Here is a 17,138-nt window from a genome sequence, read left to right on the forward strand (position 1 = left end):
CTAAGTAATTACAGGTCAGAATTTAGCCCAAAGGAGGTAGAGGTTTTAAAGCTACTCTACCGCTGGGAAAAGATTTTAAACACTACTGGATAATTCAATTTTCTTTAAAACTCTTTAATGTCTTCAACATACAGACACACACACACCAAAAAACAAACAAAAAAAAACCCCACAAAAGTTAGGTGATTTTTAAATTAAAAATTACCTTCATTATGGCTGCACAAAGTTTAAATTCTAAATGAGCCCAATTATTGCTAAGACCCTGAATTTCAGGAAATAAGGATGGCTCAGTAGTCACCACAGTCATGCACGTCAACCTTCACTGCAGAACCATCGCAGTTCAGTTCTACTACGTCAGCAAGGAGCTCTCTCAGCTTCTCTATATTACCACATAAGTGCCCCAGCCTGGGGTAAGCAATGATTCTTTCCAGGGGTATGTAAAACTTATCTCCAATACAGAAAGGTTCGGGAGTCAACTCCATGGCTTTGTCAGCCTCTGTGACTATTGGAACTGGAAGGTCTGAGCTGAATTTTCTTGTTGGGTCGCCAGGTTCCAATTCATGCTGTCTCAGACTCGCTTGATAGCCCCGTCTCATTCTGTTCACCTCTCGGTACACGAGATAAATCACGACACGTTTTCGGTAATTTATTTGCTGTAAACTCGGGTATGAGGTCGTATAAACCTGAAGGGGGGATAAAATGCAAAAGACTTGGAATAGAATAAAATTTTCAAAACCACTAGTAACTTGCTACCACGTTAGAATTCGCTGTACATTCAGATTAAGCATATGTACATGTCAAACCCTACCCATTGTGAATGCCACAATTATGGGAGTCCAAGACTACTGACATAGACATTCTTCACCATATTCTTCATCATACATACCTTCTTAAACCAAAATGGTCTGACAAGCTTGGAGGCTCAAATTCACGTCATTTCCCAAACCAAGCTACAGAGAAAGCGATGCTGGTTTTCTTCCTTCCTAACAGATTACAAAAGCGAGGGGAGGTGCAGTTTGCTAGAGCAAACATCCTGCAAATATTTCTAAGACACCAGCAGATCGTTCTCTGTAACATGCTTTGAGACACTATGGGGCACAGGATTCTCCTCAAAAAGGCCATTTACACTTCTCTATAGTGGGGACTCATTTCACCTTCCCAATAAATGAACTTGCTCTGAGAGCTATGAAGAATACTCACAACTTCATAAACATGTTCACCATGGTGCCCAGAAATAGCAGATTCAGTTGCTTTTGCTTTTTTCTGGAAGACCCCTATCTGGGTACAATATCCAACATCCTCAGATCCTGCTGGTGGCTCTCCCACCCCAGTAAACTCCACAGAGTAATTGTAGCGATTTGCCAAATCTAAAGCCCTAAAGTCAAAACAAAGAGAAAAATCATTTTTCTTAATTATTGTGAAACAACCATTTTCAGTAGAATAGAACACGAAAAATACAAGCTAAAACAGGCTGCAATTCCTACAACACGACATAACGCCATATCATGGGATTTGCTTATTTCTGTTAAGAGCATTAAGGCAATGACAGTGTCAGTTTCCCAGTAACCACAGGAATATGGAGCAGCATGCAGGGATGAGCTATAATCCCAACTCCTAGTTGGGTCTGCAGTTATGCCAGAACATGACCATCTGTCGTGCCCCTGGGAGATAACTCCTGATACCTTCACAGGAAAGGTACCTGGTGCCCACACACCCTTTCCGCACTTGCCTTCCTGTGGGACCTAACAGAGAAAATAACGCCCAAATGTGGTGGTTCCTTAATGATTATATGCTAAGTTACATTTTGGGAAATCAATTTTATTGGAATAAGATAAGAAATAAATTATGGTAATTGTAGATACTAAGATTTACTTCATAGGGTTTAAAATTCCAACGCAGGGACTTCCCTAGTGGCACAGTGGTTAGGAATGCGCCTGCCAATGCAGGGGACACGGGTTCGATCCCTGTTCCCGGAAGATCCCACATGCTGCAGAGCAACTAAGCCCACAAGCCACAACTATTGAGCCCATGTGCCGCAACTACTGAAGCCCACACGCCTAGAGCCTGTGCTCCTCAACAAGAGAAGCCACCACAATGAGCCCGCGCCCCACAGTGAAGAGTAGCCCCCACTCACCATCACTAGAGAAAGCCCATGTGAAGCAATGAAGACCCAACGCAGCCAATAAATACATAAATACATTTATTTAAAAAAAAAAAAAAAACTCCAACACAGTCACAAAAAAAACAATCATACTTAAGAACTCACCAGGTCTGAAACTGCGTTCTGCTCCACTCAAATTTGTGATCTGAATCTCTAAAGACTTCGAATGGAAACAGGGAATTGAAATCAGAGTTCGGTGTGCTGATGACAATCAGGGCTGGAGACATGTACCCAAATACGACTTCAGGAAACTTCGCCAGATCTTCTGAATCAAAATGTTCTATTCTACAGAGGTAAGTGAGAAAGAGAGAATTAAACCTAGCTTCACTTGCAAGTAGTTTCCTAACTGATTTAGCAAAACAACTTCTAACCATGGACCTCTCAGACCAGATAAGAGAAATATGGTTCACCATTATTCACAACAGCCAAAAGCTGGCTATAAACAGACGAATGGATAAGCAAACTGGGATATATACAATGGAATATTCAGCCTTAAAAAGGGAATTCAGACCCAGGGTACACATGGATGACACTTAACATTGCTCCTTGGCTCTTCAACCAATGCTCTAATGTTCTCCATAAGTAATTTCAAACATTAGGAGCCTACTATGTGCCAGGCAACAGGAAATACAAAAGAAAAATACTCTGCGCTAGAGAACACATTACAAAAAACTGGAAATCTGAACACAACACCAGATAAACTGACCCCAAAATAAGACCCTTAACTACAGTTAAAAGGTCATTAAAGAGACATCTTGGTTTCTGAATACCATTTCCCATTAAAAGGTACCAAAAATGGCAGATTGGGAAGGAAAAGTAGACAACCAGCCTGGTACATCTTGCTATGCCAGAAATAAAGTGCTCAAAAAAGGACAGACATAGGAGCAGGAGGACACAGGAGCCAGCTTAGAGGGACCCCCACCGACCAATCTTAGGAAGATCTCAGCAACAAAATACAGTGTTACAAACCATTTGAAAAACAGGAATTCATGAGTTCATACCCATGATAAATAACTGAGGTAGGAGTGCTTTTGACTAGTAAATATAGAGAAGTGCTGAAATTGCAAGACAACATTTGCCACCATAAAGTATAGTGAAATTTGGGGGGGGGGGGGGACGAAATATGGATGAGTAACATGATATGTGCATGGTTTGCCGTCTCTAGGCTGCTTATCAGTTGGGGGGGGTGGGGAGGAAAAAGCAGTAATTATGCAGCTAAGCAACCATACCTTAACTGGGGAGATCAAAATGAACCTCCCCAAGGACAAACGGACATTGGTGCCCCCAGATGGAATGACCTGAGGACCCAAATAACATCTTCAGTGCTCTACTGTATTCCAGGAATACACAGTCAGAGTCTAATCATTAAGAACCAAAAATGAAAAAAGATTCTTATTAAAAATAAAGGGAACTGAGGAATTCCCTGGTGGTCCAGTGGTTAGCACTCCTTGCTCTCACTGCCATGGCCTGCATTTGATCCCTGGTCAGGGAACTAAGATCCCATAAGCCGCAAGTGCAGCCAAAAAAGAAAAAAAACAAAACAGGAACTGGTTATTTAACACTTAATTTATTAGAGGCAAAGGGTAAAACCTACCCTTAAATGGTTCAGGGAAAAAAAAATGTGTGTGGCAAGAGAGGGAAACTGAGGGAGACAGCAGGAGAGCACATACACACAAGATACAGAAAATAAGGAAAATGTTAATCCGTGAATCAGGATAAATGATATGAGTGTTCCTGGTACTATATACATTTTGCATCTTACCTATAAACTTGAAATCATTTCCAAACAAAAAGCCAGTCTCAACTGACAAGCAATTTTCTTTACAAATAACTCAGATTATGACAAATATTTAGGACACTACATTTACTGAGACTAATTCATTCAGATTTTTCAAGTGAATGTATACATTAAGAATCAGTTTAATACTTACAATTCAATACATGCTACCAAGTCAAATCCAAGCAAACGACAGTCTTTCTCCAAAACAGAGCCATGATACAAGGTAATAACTAAATCCAGCTCGCGAGGGTCCAGATGATCCCCCACGCACGGGGACAGCCTAGACCTGCAAAAGCATTATTGCAGAAGGAACATCTGAACACACATAATCTACTTAGACTATCTTACCAGCTACAGAAACTGGGATCCTCTGATAAATTACCTTCTGCTCACATTGGCAAGTCTGACAAGGCCTGTTTCCATGACTTGCTGTAGTAAGCACAAGGTCACAGGGTAACTGCCTCTCTCATAGGGCATTAAATGGCCAATGGGAACAGGATTTTTAATATTTGATACTGCTCTCATAATTAATACTTTTGGTTCTTTCACCTCACTTTGGATCAGTGATTTTCAATTTTTTGTTCTGTAGAAAAAAACCTTCTTTAAGATTGTGTTTCTGCAATCTGTGGAAGTCATATATGAGCGAGCTACTCGTTCAAAGTGAAGGAGGCCTCAGGGCTCTGTGGCAGTGCTGTGGCAATTGAAATCCTCCGCTGTAAGTCATCTCGGTGCTCAGCATTAGACCTTGCTGTTTGAAACTGAATTTGCAATACTTTGATTGCTATAATTACTGAATTAAGGCTATACTTTCTACATAGATGGAAGCAAAACTTCTAGGTATTATTTACAACATACAGCCAAATTAGTGTCATGGTAAAGGCATTATTCGGTGAGCCTGGGGCTCTCATAGTGCATCCTTTTAAACAAGTTGTGTAGAACTTGTATAAAGAACATTTCATCTGGGAACTCCCTGGCGATCCAGTGGTTAGGACTCTGAGCTTTCACTGCCAAGGGCCCAAGTTCACTCCCTGGTTGCGGAACTAAGATCCCATAAGCCGCATGGCGTGGCCAAAAAAAAAAAAACTACCCACTTCATCCAACTATAATTAATAGTGCCACTACTTTTACAACATTATAAAGCAACTATACTCCAATAAAAACTAATTTTAAAAACACAGTGCCACTAGTTTTAGATTAATGCATAATTATTTTAGAAACTCCGTATTACCCATTCCATTTAAGTCTCCCTTCATTGATATCTACTCCAACAAGCTCTTCAATGCACTTTTGGTATTTTAATATCGCTAGGAGGCAAACATCACCACATCCCAAGTCTGCAACCTGTAGATGAGAAAGAATGTTATTTCAAAGACATTATAGCCAGAAGTCACATATGATCAAACATCGTTTTTTTTTTCCAGAGGAGTAAGTATCAGAAAAATTATACAATATTTTTTTGGTAGAAAAAATATACAAAAAGGAAATTAACCTGGAACATTGTAAACTTTGGGGCAGAAAATCAGTCCTGTTAACTTTCCATGATCTACTAGAGTGTTTGGACAATAAACTAACTCAGGTATCAAGGTATCTCCTAGGAGCCTGGCACAGGAACAGCACACCTGACAGGCAAGTCAGTGCTAAGAGGAATCTGTGCCTTTGAGAAGCTTCAAGATTTCAAAAAAGGATGCTGACCATACATACCAGGATATAGCCTGATCTTGTTAATCTAATCCCCTTAATCTATATTCACACACATTCTTAAAGATTTTTATTAAATCTGATTTCTTAATCACACAATAGTCTTCACTAACCACAAGTGAGTTACCTATTTATTTCTGAACCCCACTTTAGGTGAAAAGGGCAAATGAAGATAACACATGACAGGCACTTAAAAGCACCCACACCCAAAAAGATGTGCAATCTAAGTTGCACCCATGGTTATTCAGTAATTTTCCTCTTTGAGGCAGGCACATTTATGGGTTGGTGGGAGAAGGGAAACACAGAATTGAAAAATGAAAATCTAGTTTCAGAAAGCAAATCATAGGAAGCAATGAACTGCACTAATTTTTAAACAGCATACCCAATTTTCTTCCAAGCAGGAACTGAGCCGAAACTATACTAAGGATGTATGGGCCCCATCACTATCTACAAACCACCTAGCAAAAATTCTTTAGCCTGTAACTGACCCTACAGACTTCAGGTGTTCACTGGGCTAGCCAGCTCCCTTGGCCGGATGAAATCCACACTGAAAGAGCTGGGAGGTGTGACCCAGACAGCATCCAGCACCAGCACTCATGAACCTTCGCTACAGAGGGAAAGTGGACGGATGCCAAGGGCTCCTTGCCTTTCCCCCACCATTATTATCTGATTAAAAAGAATCACAGTGCTTACGTCCACAAGACGCGTCTGCTTGGATGTTCAGACTAAATGCTCTAGAAATGCGGAACACATAAAGATCACATCCAATGGTGAAATGTCAAGATGTTCTTCACATCTGAAACTGGCAATGTTGAATTTTACCTGAGCTCTGTGCTCCTGGTAAACAGGTTAAAGGTATCTACCTATGCCTATATTTCCAGAGAGGACTTCTGGACGGTACCCTCTTCCCCCCCCCATTCACAGATGCTGCCTAGTGTTCCCATGCCTTGCCCTGAAGGATTACCTTGACTACTTGTCCCAAAATTCTCCCGCCTTCAGACCCCTGAACACTGGACTGTATTTACCTAAGGATCCCTCCCAGAAAATAGAATGGTTTCAGGGTTCACACATTCTACGACCCAATCATACCACCCCTTTATCCCACTTCCCCTCACCCTCCTCTCCATAAAAGAAAAATCCTTTTTGTCCATTAAGACAGGTGCTCTCCCTATGCAAACCCTTTCCCTCCTTGCAAAAGTCTTTTTGTATAGTCTCTGCTTACTTGCGAAGTCCTTACCAATGTATTTGACAAAGCATGTAATGCCTTATGTAATAAGGCATTATTAACAAATGTTTGGAAAGAGAAATACCTACCTTCTTGGGTTGATGTTGCTCCACTAAATTTTTAACGAATTGGTAACGCTGTCTGTATAACGGAGGATTAAACTTAATTATCTTCTTGTCAGGAACTTCCTCAACATTACCATCAACCACACTATTGCACTGAAAGTTTACAAACAACAACAAAAAAAAAGGTGGAGGGGAGTGTTCTAATCATGCAGAAAAAAGCTTTATTTCCCCCAACCACTTCATAGAACACATAGATCCCTGAACCATCTCAAGTCCTAAGATTAGGTGGCACTGTACTTCCTCCACACGTCATTTCACCTAAGTCTCCTCTCATATCTTTTAAGTGATTCTCAGGCTTTAATGCTCCCTATAGCCTAGAGTCAGCTGAAGGGAAAATTACTTATGAATAGATTTATTAAAACAACTGTAGGGGAATTCCTAGGTGGTGCAGTGGTTAAGAATCCACCTTCCAATGCAAGGGACACGGGTTCAATCCCTGCTCCAGGAAGATCCCACATGCCACGGAGCAACTAAGCCCGTGCACCACAACTATTGAGCCTATGCTCTAGAGCCCGTGAGCCACAACTATTGAGCCCATGTGCTGCAACTACTGAAGCTCACGAGCCTAGAGCTTGTGCTCCACAAGAGAAGCCACGGCAATGAGGAACCCACGCACCACAATGAAGAGTATTCCCCACTCACCGCAACTACAGAAAGCCCGTGTGCAGCAACAAAGAGCCAACACAGCAATAAATAAATAAATAAATAAATAAATAAATAAATAAATAAATAAATAAATAAAACCAAAAAATAAGTAAATAAAACAGCTGTAAGTCTCCCAGCCCCACGGGACTTTTAGTGGAGTGAACTGCCAAAGCCTGGGGTCCACGTTGGCAGGAGGCTAGAAGCTGTTTATAACTGACAAAGACTCTCCTTAACCAAACTGAAATCAGACTGAGCCCACCCCTCCTTTTTTGTAAAGTTTTATTGGAGTATTGTTGCTTACAATGTTGCATTAGTTTCTGCTATACAGCAAAACAAATCATAAGCCCTCTTTTGACTACACTACCTGGACCCTATCCTATCTTTGGCTGGCCTAGCCCAGTTTTAGCAAGAATCCTGCTAGGTCACCTGCACTATCTGACATCTAATCAAGCTGGCCCATCTTCAGAATCCTATCAAGTAGGTTTATCAAGAACCCCATACCCTTGATGGGGTTCTCCTGTCTATTGCATGGAGCTGGGCCCCACCTCTCTCTCCTACTGCAGTGCTCTTATTGCAAGAGTCCTAAGTAGTTTTCCTTTTTAATAGTCTTATGCGGAGCCTTCTCAAAATTTCCTTGACATGACCCCATTAGAAAAGAATGTCATCATGAATCCATAACTGCTGTTACTGCTGTTCCTAAATACTAGTCTTATAAAGGAATACAGTCCAAAAGGCACTAGAGCATTGCTGTCCAGCAGAAATACGCAAATATGCAACCTTCTCATAGCCTATTTTTAATGTTTTTAAGGTATAATTATATAACCAATATGTCTGAAATATTTCAAGATAAAATCTGAAATGCTTGATCTGTATTTGAATTTCAAAAAAAAAGGTACATTTAAAAAGATTCACATACCCAAGTTATTCCAAACATACTTAAATTTTTTCCAATAATGAAATATTTTTTAAACTAATTTTAAAGTCAAGTGAAGTTCCGTTCCTCAGTTGTTCAAGCCACATCTCAAGTACTCAATAACCATGTGTAATATAACTATTTTATATTGTAAAAAGGACTTCAGCATCTGCGAATTTTGGTGTGCATGGGGTGTCCTAGAACTAATACCCCGGGGATACCGAGGGAGGACGGTACGTCATAGTACACCGCAGGGATGACTCTTCCTAGTCATACAGCAGGTCACGAAGGGAAGCCTTACCTCTATGTTGTTTTCTGCCATTGTTTTCAAGTTTCGTTGAGACAAAATTGCAGATGTCTCCTTCAATCCCTAGGAATCAGCAACGACTAGGCTGTAAATACAATATATCAGTTTTTGTAGAAGAGAAGCCTAGACTGAACAGCTGCTTAGATCATCGGGAAGGAAAAGAGCGAGCTTTTTCCCTGCTCTTTACATTTAATCCACAGAATCTACCCAGGAAGTACTGTTTCAGACACTATCAATGAGGCTCAGGAAGACTAAGTAACCTTCCGCTACGCCAAACACATGCAATAACACCCATTCTTTACTTTTACTATTAGTTTGATACAAACTGAACAATTCTACCAGTTGTGACTATGTCATTAAAGCCCTTAACCTCACTCAAACTGCTTTCAACTACCCTTTCACATGTGGTCGAAATGAAATTTAAAGAGAAAAGTGTCCTAAGCAAGTGATAAACTAAAGATGCTCCAGCATATAGCCAGTTCACTACTGGCCTTAAATTTAAACTTGAGTTTTCTATTGCACATCTGCCTCTATCAACTGGAACGACGCCTAAAATGCAGACCTGTCAATCTAACTTTTGAGTTCTTCTCTAAATCTTAACTCCGAAACCCTCCTCAAGCGAGCCAGCGTCAGAGCATTTACAGAGCGTGAGTCAATGCAACTATTACCTTTGAGTAAGAAGCACCTCCACCTGGACAAGAAAAGCACGGCGGCGACCAGCGGATGATGCTCAGAGCCGCAGCCGCGGATAGCTCTAGGCCCCGCCCTTGACCCTGGCGCACACGCGGCCTCGCCACGTGACTTTACCCGCCCGCCGCCACACCTGCGCCGCCCACGGCCGCGCCAGCCGCCTGGGCTCCGGGGCTGCCTGCGCCTCCGCCGAGCCGTCCGGAGCCCGGCGCGGGGTCCAGCCCTATTCCCCTGGCCTGCCGGCTCCAAGACGTCGGTTCTGGGTCTCTTAACGACCGCCGTGGCGCATGCCCCAAAGCCACGTCTAAGTCTTCATCCGCACCTTGGCGGGGGGACCACGGTCTCGGCCACATTGCCCGCCCCGCGAGCGGCTGCGCCCCGGCCGGCCAGGACCCTCGACTGTTGGATGGAGGCGGCGCCTCGCTCGGCGTGTCCGCGGCCGCGAGCGGGGCGCCCGGCTCGGGCGGCTGTTGGTTGCGTGGCTCTCCCCGTGCGCGGCGAAGCGCGGAAAACGGTCCCGGCCAATGGAAAGTGCCAAGGGGAGCGACCGGGCTGAGCGCGAGCCGGGTGGCGGCTCGGGTCCGACCCAGCCAACACGTCTATCCCCAGGACAACCCACGAGGGCCTTGAAGGGGACCCTGGGCTCGCGGAAGTTGGGCCAGAAACATCTGACCTCAGGAAAACCTTCAAACCTCTCAGCCCGCTAACCTCCAGCCGGCGACCACCGCGTGCTGGGGACACGAGCATCTGATCTCTTAGAAGAGTTACTGCACCGTGTCCCCGTTCAGCTGCAGCGACTCAACCCACCACTTCATAAATAAGTTCTTTCTTTCTTGTATGGGAGAGAAGAGTTTAATGAGGAGAGGAGAAGCGAAGCTGCCTGTTATTTGGCGGCGGAGGGGTCGGGGGACGGGGCGGCACAGGGATTTAGTCCTATTTTAAAAGACTCCGTGTGGTTTTACTAATGAATAAGCCATTTACATACCATGAATAATGTATTGGGAAATAATGTATTTTCAAACACTTAATACCTACTATATGTAAAGCACAATGCTGACCCCTTTGGGGTACCACAAAGATATATTGCGGTTTTTATTTTTGATATTTTGAGGGATCTAGTCTCATAGGAAAAAGTTTGTAACTTAAGGGAAGCTTCCATGTTTGAGAGGTTCCTGTTGGCCCTAGGAAACAAAAGTTTTAACCAACAGCCTTCCTTGAAGGAGCATATTCCTTGTTACAGAATGTATAAACAGGACCTTTAAACGTTAGTAAGTCAATTCCACTTCTGTGTATTTTTTTACATATTTACTTATTTTGGCTGCACTGAGGCTTTGTTATAGCACACGGGATCTTCGTTGCAGCATGCAGGATCCTTCAGTTGCAGCATGTAGAATGCTCAGTTGCAGCATGCGAACTCTTAGTTGCGGCATGTATGTGGGACCTAGTTCCCAAACCAGGGATTGAACCCGGGCCCCCTGCATTGGGAGCACTGAGTCTTACCTGTTGGACCATCACGGAAGTCCCGACTTCTGTGTATTTTTAAATTAGCTAAATAAGGAGGCCATTAGACTGAGTTGGCTCCAATGCCCTGAAAAGCCTGTATAAGCAAACCAAAACCGAAGCGTGCAAATGCTTCAGTGTTAAGAAATGGAAACCAAAGGACAACCAATCATAAGTAAGTAGGCTTTCCCAAATAAGGCTCCAGCTTAAGCTTGTGAAAGGAAAAACCAAATGGTGTGGGTCTTGCTAGAGGGCTCTCTAAAATGGAGTCTGGAGGCCACTGAAGAAGTGTGACTAATGTACATCTCAGCCTGGGTGGAATCTGCACTTAGACCACTTATTGTCTTAACATGGGCAACCAGAACATCTGCCCGATGTTCCAGAAACTCAAGATATTTATTGGACCCTTACCCTGAAAGAACTCCTGACAGGATATCCCTTAAGGACAAGTATTTCCTTTCTTGTGTCCAGTCAATCGTAATTCTTGCCAGACAGCTTTAACAACCTTGTGGTTGTGTGTGACGTTTTGGTGACTTTCTCTTCCCCAAAACACTGGGTTTTATTCAAATCTTGTGTGTGTGTGTGTGTCTCTCTCTTTTTTTTTTTTCTGGCCATGCTGCTTGGGGGACCTCAGCTCACCAAGAGATTGAACCCAGGCCACGGCAGTGAAAGCCCGGAATCCTAACCACTAGGCCGCCTCCCAAATCTGTGTCTCCTGAGTTGCAATTCCTAAGACCCCAAACAAACTTTTATTTGCAGCCTTCTACATTTCTTTGTCACAAGCTATAGCCAATCAGGTAATTTCCTTGCTTTGCTTTGGCATCTTCCCTATAAAAGTCTTCTTTCTAGTTCCTGACAGAGATTAGGAGCTACCAGATTCAAAGTGATATTTGCTCAAATTCTTTTTTTTTTAATTGTTTGCTCATATTCTTAAAAATTCCAATGTGCCTCAGTTCATCTACTAACTATATACACAAAAGAATCGAAAGCAGAGACTGGAATAGATATTTGTACACCAGTGTTCACAGTAGCATTACTTAGAGTAGCAAAAGGTAGAAAAAATCCAAATGCTCATCAATGGATAAATGAATAAACAAGAGTGGTATATACAAACGATTAAATATTATTCAGCCTTTAATTCTGACATGCTACAACATGGATGAATCTTGAAGACATTATGCTAAGTGAAGGAAGCTGGTCACAAAAGGACAAGTATTGTGGGTGGGAAAGGAAAAATAATTTTCAGTAAAGCACTTTTATGGATACTGGATTCGTCTTGTTCATTGCCTTTGAGATTTTATCTACCTGCAAATTGGACTGGATCCTGAATTCTTCTAGTTTTCACCAATACCTGAGTCACTAAGCTAACATTTCCAAATTTCTCCCACTCTTCTGACTTGGAATCACTAAAAACAAAAACTGCCCTTTTCTGAAAGCTCTGAAAGCTGAAGCTAGACGTCTTGATACAAACTTCAGAGAAATTACCACAACAGCTCATGTCCAGACAAACTTTATGCTTTTTGTTTTGTGAGCCACTCAGAAAGTTCACTGGAACACCTTATGACATCAACCAGAGATAACAGGAAAATCTATCAGATTGCCACTGCCTCTTCTCACTCTTAGTGAAGATGCTTCAAGCTGAACATCTAGAAATCTTCTTGACTAACTACTCCTTGGACTCAAAACCTTTGTTTATAGTCTGTTCTAACCATTAGCCTTGTTTTTCTCTGTTTTCCATTGTGATGCCTCTTATTAAATACCTGTTTGCTTGCACCATATAGGCCTGACTTTGGGAGCCCCCCTACCTCACTGCCTCCTGAAATGGGATACAACTCTTTAACTGACCTGTTCTCAGGATTAAGAGACTAGTTCAATGAGATATGGAACAATCTACCAACTCAGCTTCTGGGGAAGTTTCAAAGGCAGGAATAAACTCTTGGGGAAGTTTCAAAGGCAGGAATAAACTCTTGGGGAAGTTTCAAAGACAGGAATAAACTCTTGGGGAGGTTTCAAAGGCAGGAATGAAGGGAAGCAGAATATGGCACCCTAAAATATGCCTCTTTGGCATAAGGACTGTTTTGAGCTGATTGTTTAAAAAAACAACAGACACAGGAGAATCTCTGAAAATATAGTAGAAGTTACCCTTTTGAAATGGAAATTTACATTTATAAAAGAAATCTCCATTTGTAAGGAAGTCTCCCTCTCTGTATCTGGCCGAGAAAGATGACTAAATCGCATTAAATCTCATCATTGGAGAAAGAAGACATTGAATTTATGGACTTCCCTGGCAGTCCAGTGGTTAAGACTCCACGCTTCCACCGCAAGGGGAGCAGGTTCAATCCATGGTTGGAGAACTAAAATCCTACATGTCTGGGGGTGGGGGTGGGGAAGACATTGATTTAAATCTGCAAAACAAACATTACCCGTTTTACAATGCTTTTCCTGGTAACCTCCTATAACTGGCCTCATTCCCACCCCCACCCCAACATCCTTCCTTTATCTTTATTGAAGACAGTATGTAAGATGGTAGCTTGGGCCTTCTGAGGAAGTAACTGATTGTTCTTGGGTATAGCCCATGTATACATGAGGTATACATGTTAATAAACTTCTGTTTTTCTCTTGTTTCTTTGTGTGTGTTTTTTAAAATAAATTTATTTATTTATTTTTGGCTGCAGTTGGTCTTCATTGCTGCACACGGACTTTCTCTATTTGTGGCAAGTGGGGGCTACTCTTCAATGTGGTGCGTGGGCTTCTCACTGTGGTGGCTTCTCTTGTTGCAGAGCACAGGCTCTAGGCACCCAGGCTTCAGTAGTTGTGGCACGCAGGCTCTAGAGCACAGGCTCAGTGGTTGTGGCGCCCAGGCGACACGTGGGATCTTTCTGGACCAGGGCTCGAACTCGTGTCCCCTGCATTGGCAGGCAGATTCTTAACCACTGCACCACCAGGAAAGTCCCTGGTTTTCTCTTGTTAATGCATCTTTTATTACAGGGACTCTCAGCCAAGAACTCAGAAGGGTGGAGGAAAAATTATTTTTCCTCCCCTTTGGTATGATTCCATTAATACAGGTTACCTAGAAATAGTCAGATTCATAGAGACAGAAAGCAGAATTGTCACCAGTGGAACGGCAATTCCCTCAGTTCTTGTCCTCTCAAGGGAAAGAATACAGATGAGAGACATAAAGCAGTTTTAAGCAGCAAGAGTTTTATTAAGCAAAGTGAAAGTATGCTCCCAAGAAAGGATGAGAGCAAACTGTCTGGAAACCAGAAGCAGCCCTACAGTGAGGGTAGCGTTGGTTTTTCAGAGTGGTGGAAAGTCCCTCCCTGTGTCCTGTGTCATTTGACTGACAAACTGATTGACAGCTATAGGTTATACAACGTTTCTCCTTGCATGCAGGTGCTTACCCATAAGCACCCAAGCGAAACTCCTGGTGGCAGGAGGGGGGAAAAACCGCAATGCTAATTTATCACAAATAAGGCATAATGAACCCCAGGTTACTTTGAGTCCCCTTTTAGGTCTTGAAGGGCCTGCGCCAACCTGTGCTGGAGGATTTTATCTAGCTTAGTCCTGATAAGGCTGGAAACTTAGCAGTCCTTGACCACAAAAGGGAGGATCTCTGGGCATGTTCTGGTCAGATGACTCTGTCCAGGACGGGGTGGGGACCCGCTTATGTCTGACTAGCTACCTAGCAGAATGGTAGTTGCCAGGGGCTGGAGAAGGGAATTGGAAGTTCTTGTTTAATGGGTACATAGTTTCAGTTTGGGATGATGGAAAAGTTATATAGATGGATGATGGGGATGGTTGCACAACACTGTTAGTGTACTTAATGCCACTGAAATATACACTTAAAAATGGTAAGTTTTACATGTATTTTACCACAATTTAAAAATATTTGAAGAAAAAATTTTTAGAAGTTAAATGATCTGTATAGGATTCCTGGATTTAGAATTTTTGCTTTGCCTGCTGGTTGGCTCATTTACAAAATTGAATTCTCATGTCCAGCTCCTGCTCCCTCTCCAAATTTGCCTATTTCATCATTCTCCTGGTCTCCTACTCTCTCAGAGCCTGAACATCATCATTGGCTCTATGCATTTCCACCCTTCCCACATTTGGACAATCACCAAATCTTGACCTCTTCAAGCTGTCAGTTGCATCTGTTCCTTCCCACAGCCAATACTGTAGCTTACCCTTTGTCATCTCATTTTCTCATTGTATCTAATCTTAGCTTTCTCCACTAGATTCTAAGTGCCACTGAGATACAGGCCATGTTATACATTTTCAGAATGAGTTTTAATTCAAATAGACCTTAAATCTTAATTTGACTATTACTCTCTAAACTTTGGCAATTTACTTACCTTCTCTGTCAATTCTTTCAGTTGAAAAATGAGAAATAAGTTTATATAGTGTACCTATTATGCACCAAGTACCGGTTTGAGTGAAAAAGACAGATAAAGGTCTCATGGTTCTTCTATTTCAGCAGGTGTCCGACATGAAATAAGTGACCAAAAGTTATCTTGGATGCCAGTTTGAGCCCGATGCTCAAAACAGGATGAAATACTTAAAAGAAGGCGGTTGTATTTTGCATGTAAAAGGAATACAAACAGTTTCCGGCTAGGAGGAAGATTATGACAGATTAAGATGTACAAAATTCTTTGACATGCCTATTGAGAAGTGAGGTCTATTCTTCTTTTGAATCTGAATGGGTTTTGTGATTTCAGCAATGAATGGAACACTGAAGTATCAGTTTCAAGCCCAGGTTTTAAGAAACTGGCAACTTCTACTTCCTGTTTCTTGGAACACTCACTCTTGGAATCCAGATGCCATGCTGAGGACAAACAGTCCTACTCCCTTGCATGGGGTCCTGCAATAAACTCTGTACTTTCCTTCACCATAACCTGGTATCAGTAGGTTGGTTTTGCTGCACTGAAGGTGAGTGGACTGACTTCAGTCCTGTAACATACACTATCTTCCTTAAAACCTTTTTAGAATAAGGAAGGGCCATGAGTACCACCATATGCTGAGTTCTGTGAGTGCTCCTAGTGAGTTACCCAACCTGAGGGGGATCTTGGGGACCCCAAACATACTACCTAAAACAACTTCTTTCCTTTGTGTCTCTTTGGAATGCACTCTTGCCCTTGGAGTCTGCTGACAGTTTCCAGGACACGAGGAGATAAAATGCCAATGTTTCTTTAAAAAGAAAAAGACATATAGGTCATGAGTGCAGAGAATTCTTTTTTACTCACCAATCCCAGAATTGTCCTGGGTGTTATTCAGACAGCCAGAATTCTATTTGTGTGGGAATCTCTAAGCACCACCTGCACCGCTCACAGGTCTATGAGAACACTTGGTGGTGACAGGATTGACCAAGTATCTTCCAGTGCGGTGCCCATCCCAGGTCAACAGGAATATATTAAGCTAAATGAGGGAAAGTTAAAACATTCCAACATAGGTGAAGGGTATGTCAGTCTTTTGAAAACACTGAGGTGGCCACACAACTCTTTGAGGAATTAAAAGCAAATGTCCTGTTTTACAAATATAGTCTTTATAGGGCCAGAGGTGTTGCTCCAGAAATAATCCAAAACCCACCAATCCTTTTACCACTCCCCAAACCTCCCCTATTAAGAGGCTTTTTAGGGCTTCCTAGGTGGTGCAGTGGTTAAGAACCTGCCCGACAATGCAGAGGTCACGGGTTTGATCCCAGCTCCAGGAAGATCCCACATGCCGCAGAGCAACTAAGCCCATGTGCCAAAAAAAAAAAAAAAGAGGCTTTTTACTTATATTTGTGTTCTGCAGGAACTAGGATACCCATCCAAGTGGAGGATGGTAACTGCATGCTGAGACTCCAGACCAATCAGAATCTAAGGAATGATATCACTTCATAGACCATTACCCAAAAACTGGGTTTGCCTCTTGGTGGTTGTTGAGCCAAAAGATGCAATGAACCCAAAGACTGGGAGAAGGAAGGATTTATTATTACTTGGAGAATACCAGGGATCTTTCCCAAAGCCATGTCTCCCCAAACTGCAAAGTTGGGGAAGTTTTAAGCTAAGGGTACATGCATATTCAGGAAGGGGCTTGAGCAGAGGAGAATTCAACA

The 17,138-nt window shown here is 42.5% G+C and overlaps 1 protein-coding gene across 4 annotated transcripts in view; it reads right to left on the reverse strand.

Moving 5' to 3' along the window:
• Positions 1–223: 223 nt before the first annotated feature.
• HENMT1 (HEN methyltransferase 1) overlaps positions 224–17,138 on the reverse strand; it is a 30,266-nt gene continuing 13,351 nt past the window's right edge. For 2 of the 4 annotated variants that reach the window (XM_057746523.1, XM_057746530.1), the window contains exons 2-8: positions 8,849–8,939; positions 6,954–7,082; positions 5,170–5,282; positions 4,093–4,227; positions 2,267–2,446; positions 1,201–1,375; positions 224–683 (exon numbers count right to left, since the gene is read on the reverse strand). In XM_057746523.1, coding sequence (XP_057602506.1) covers positions 288–683; positions 1,201–1,375; positions 2,267–2,446; positions 4,093–4,227; positions 5,170–5,282; positions 6,954–7,082; positions 8,849–8,869 — 1,149 coding nt within the window. In that variant the 5' untranslated portion in view covers positions 8,870–8,939 and the 3' untranslated portion in view covers positions 224–287. The remainder of the gene's footprint in view (positions 684–1,200; positions 1,376–2,266; positions 2,447–4,092; positions 4,228–5,169; positions 5,283–6,953; positions 7,083–8,848; positions 8,940–17,138) is intronic. The other 2 variants (XM_057746540.1, XM_057746549.1) reach the window with 2 other exon arrangements.

Source organism: Hippopotamus amphibius, chromosome 1, assembly GCF_030028045.1.
Source record: "Hippopotamus amphibius kiboko isolate mHipAmp2 chromosome 1, mHipAmp2.hap2, whole genome shotgun sequence".
NCBI classification, from domain to species: domain Eukaryota; kingdom Metazoa; phylum Chordata; class Mammalia; order Artiodactyla; family Hippopotamidae; genus Hippopotamus; species Hippopotamus amphibius.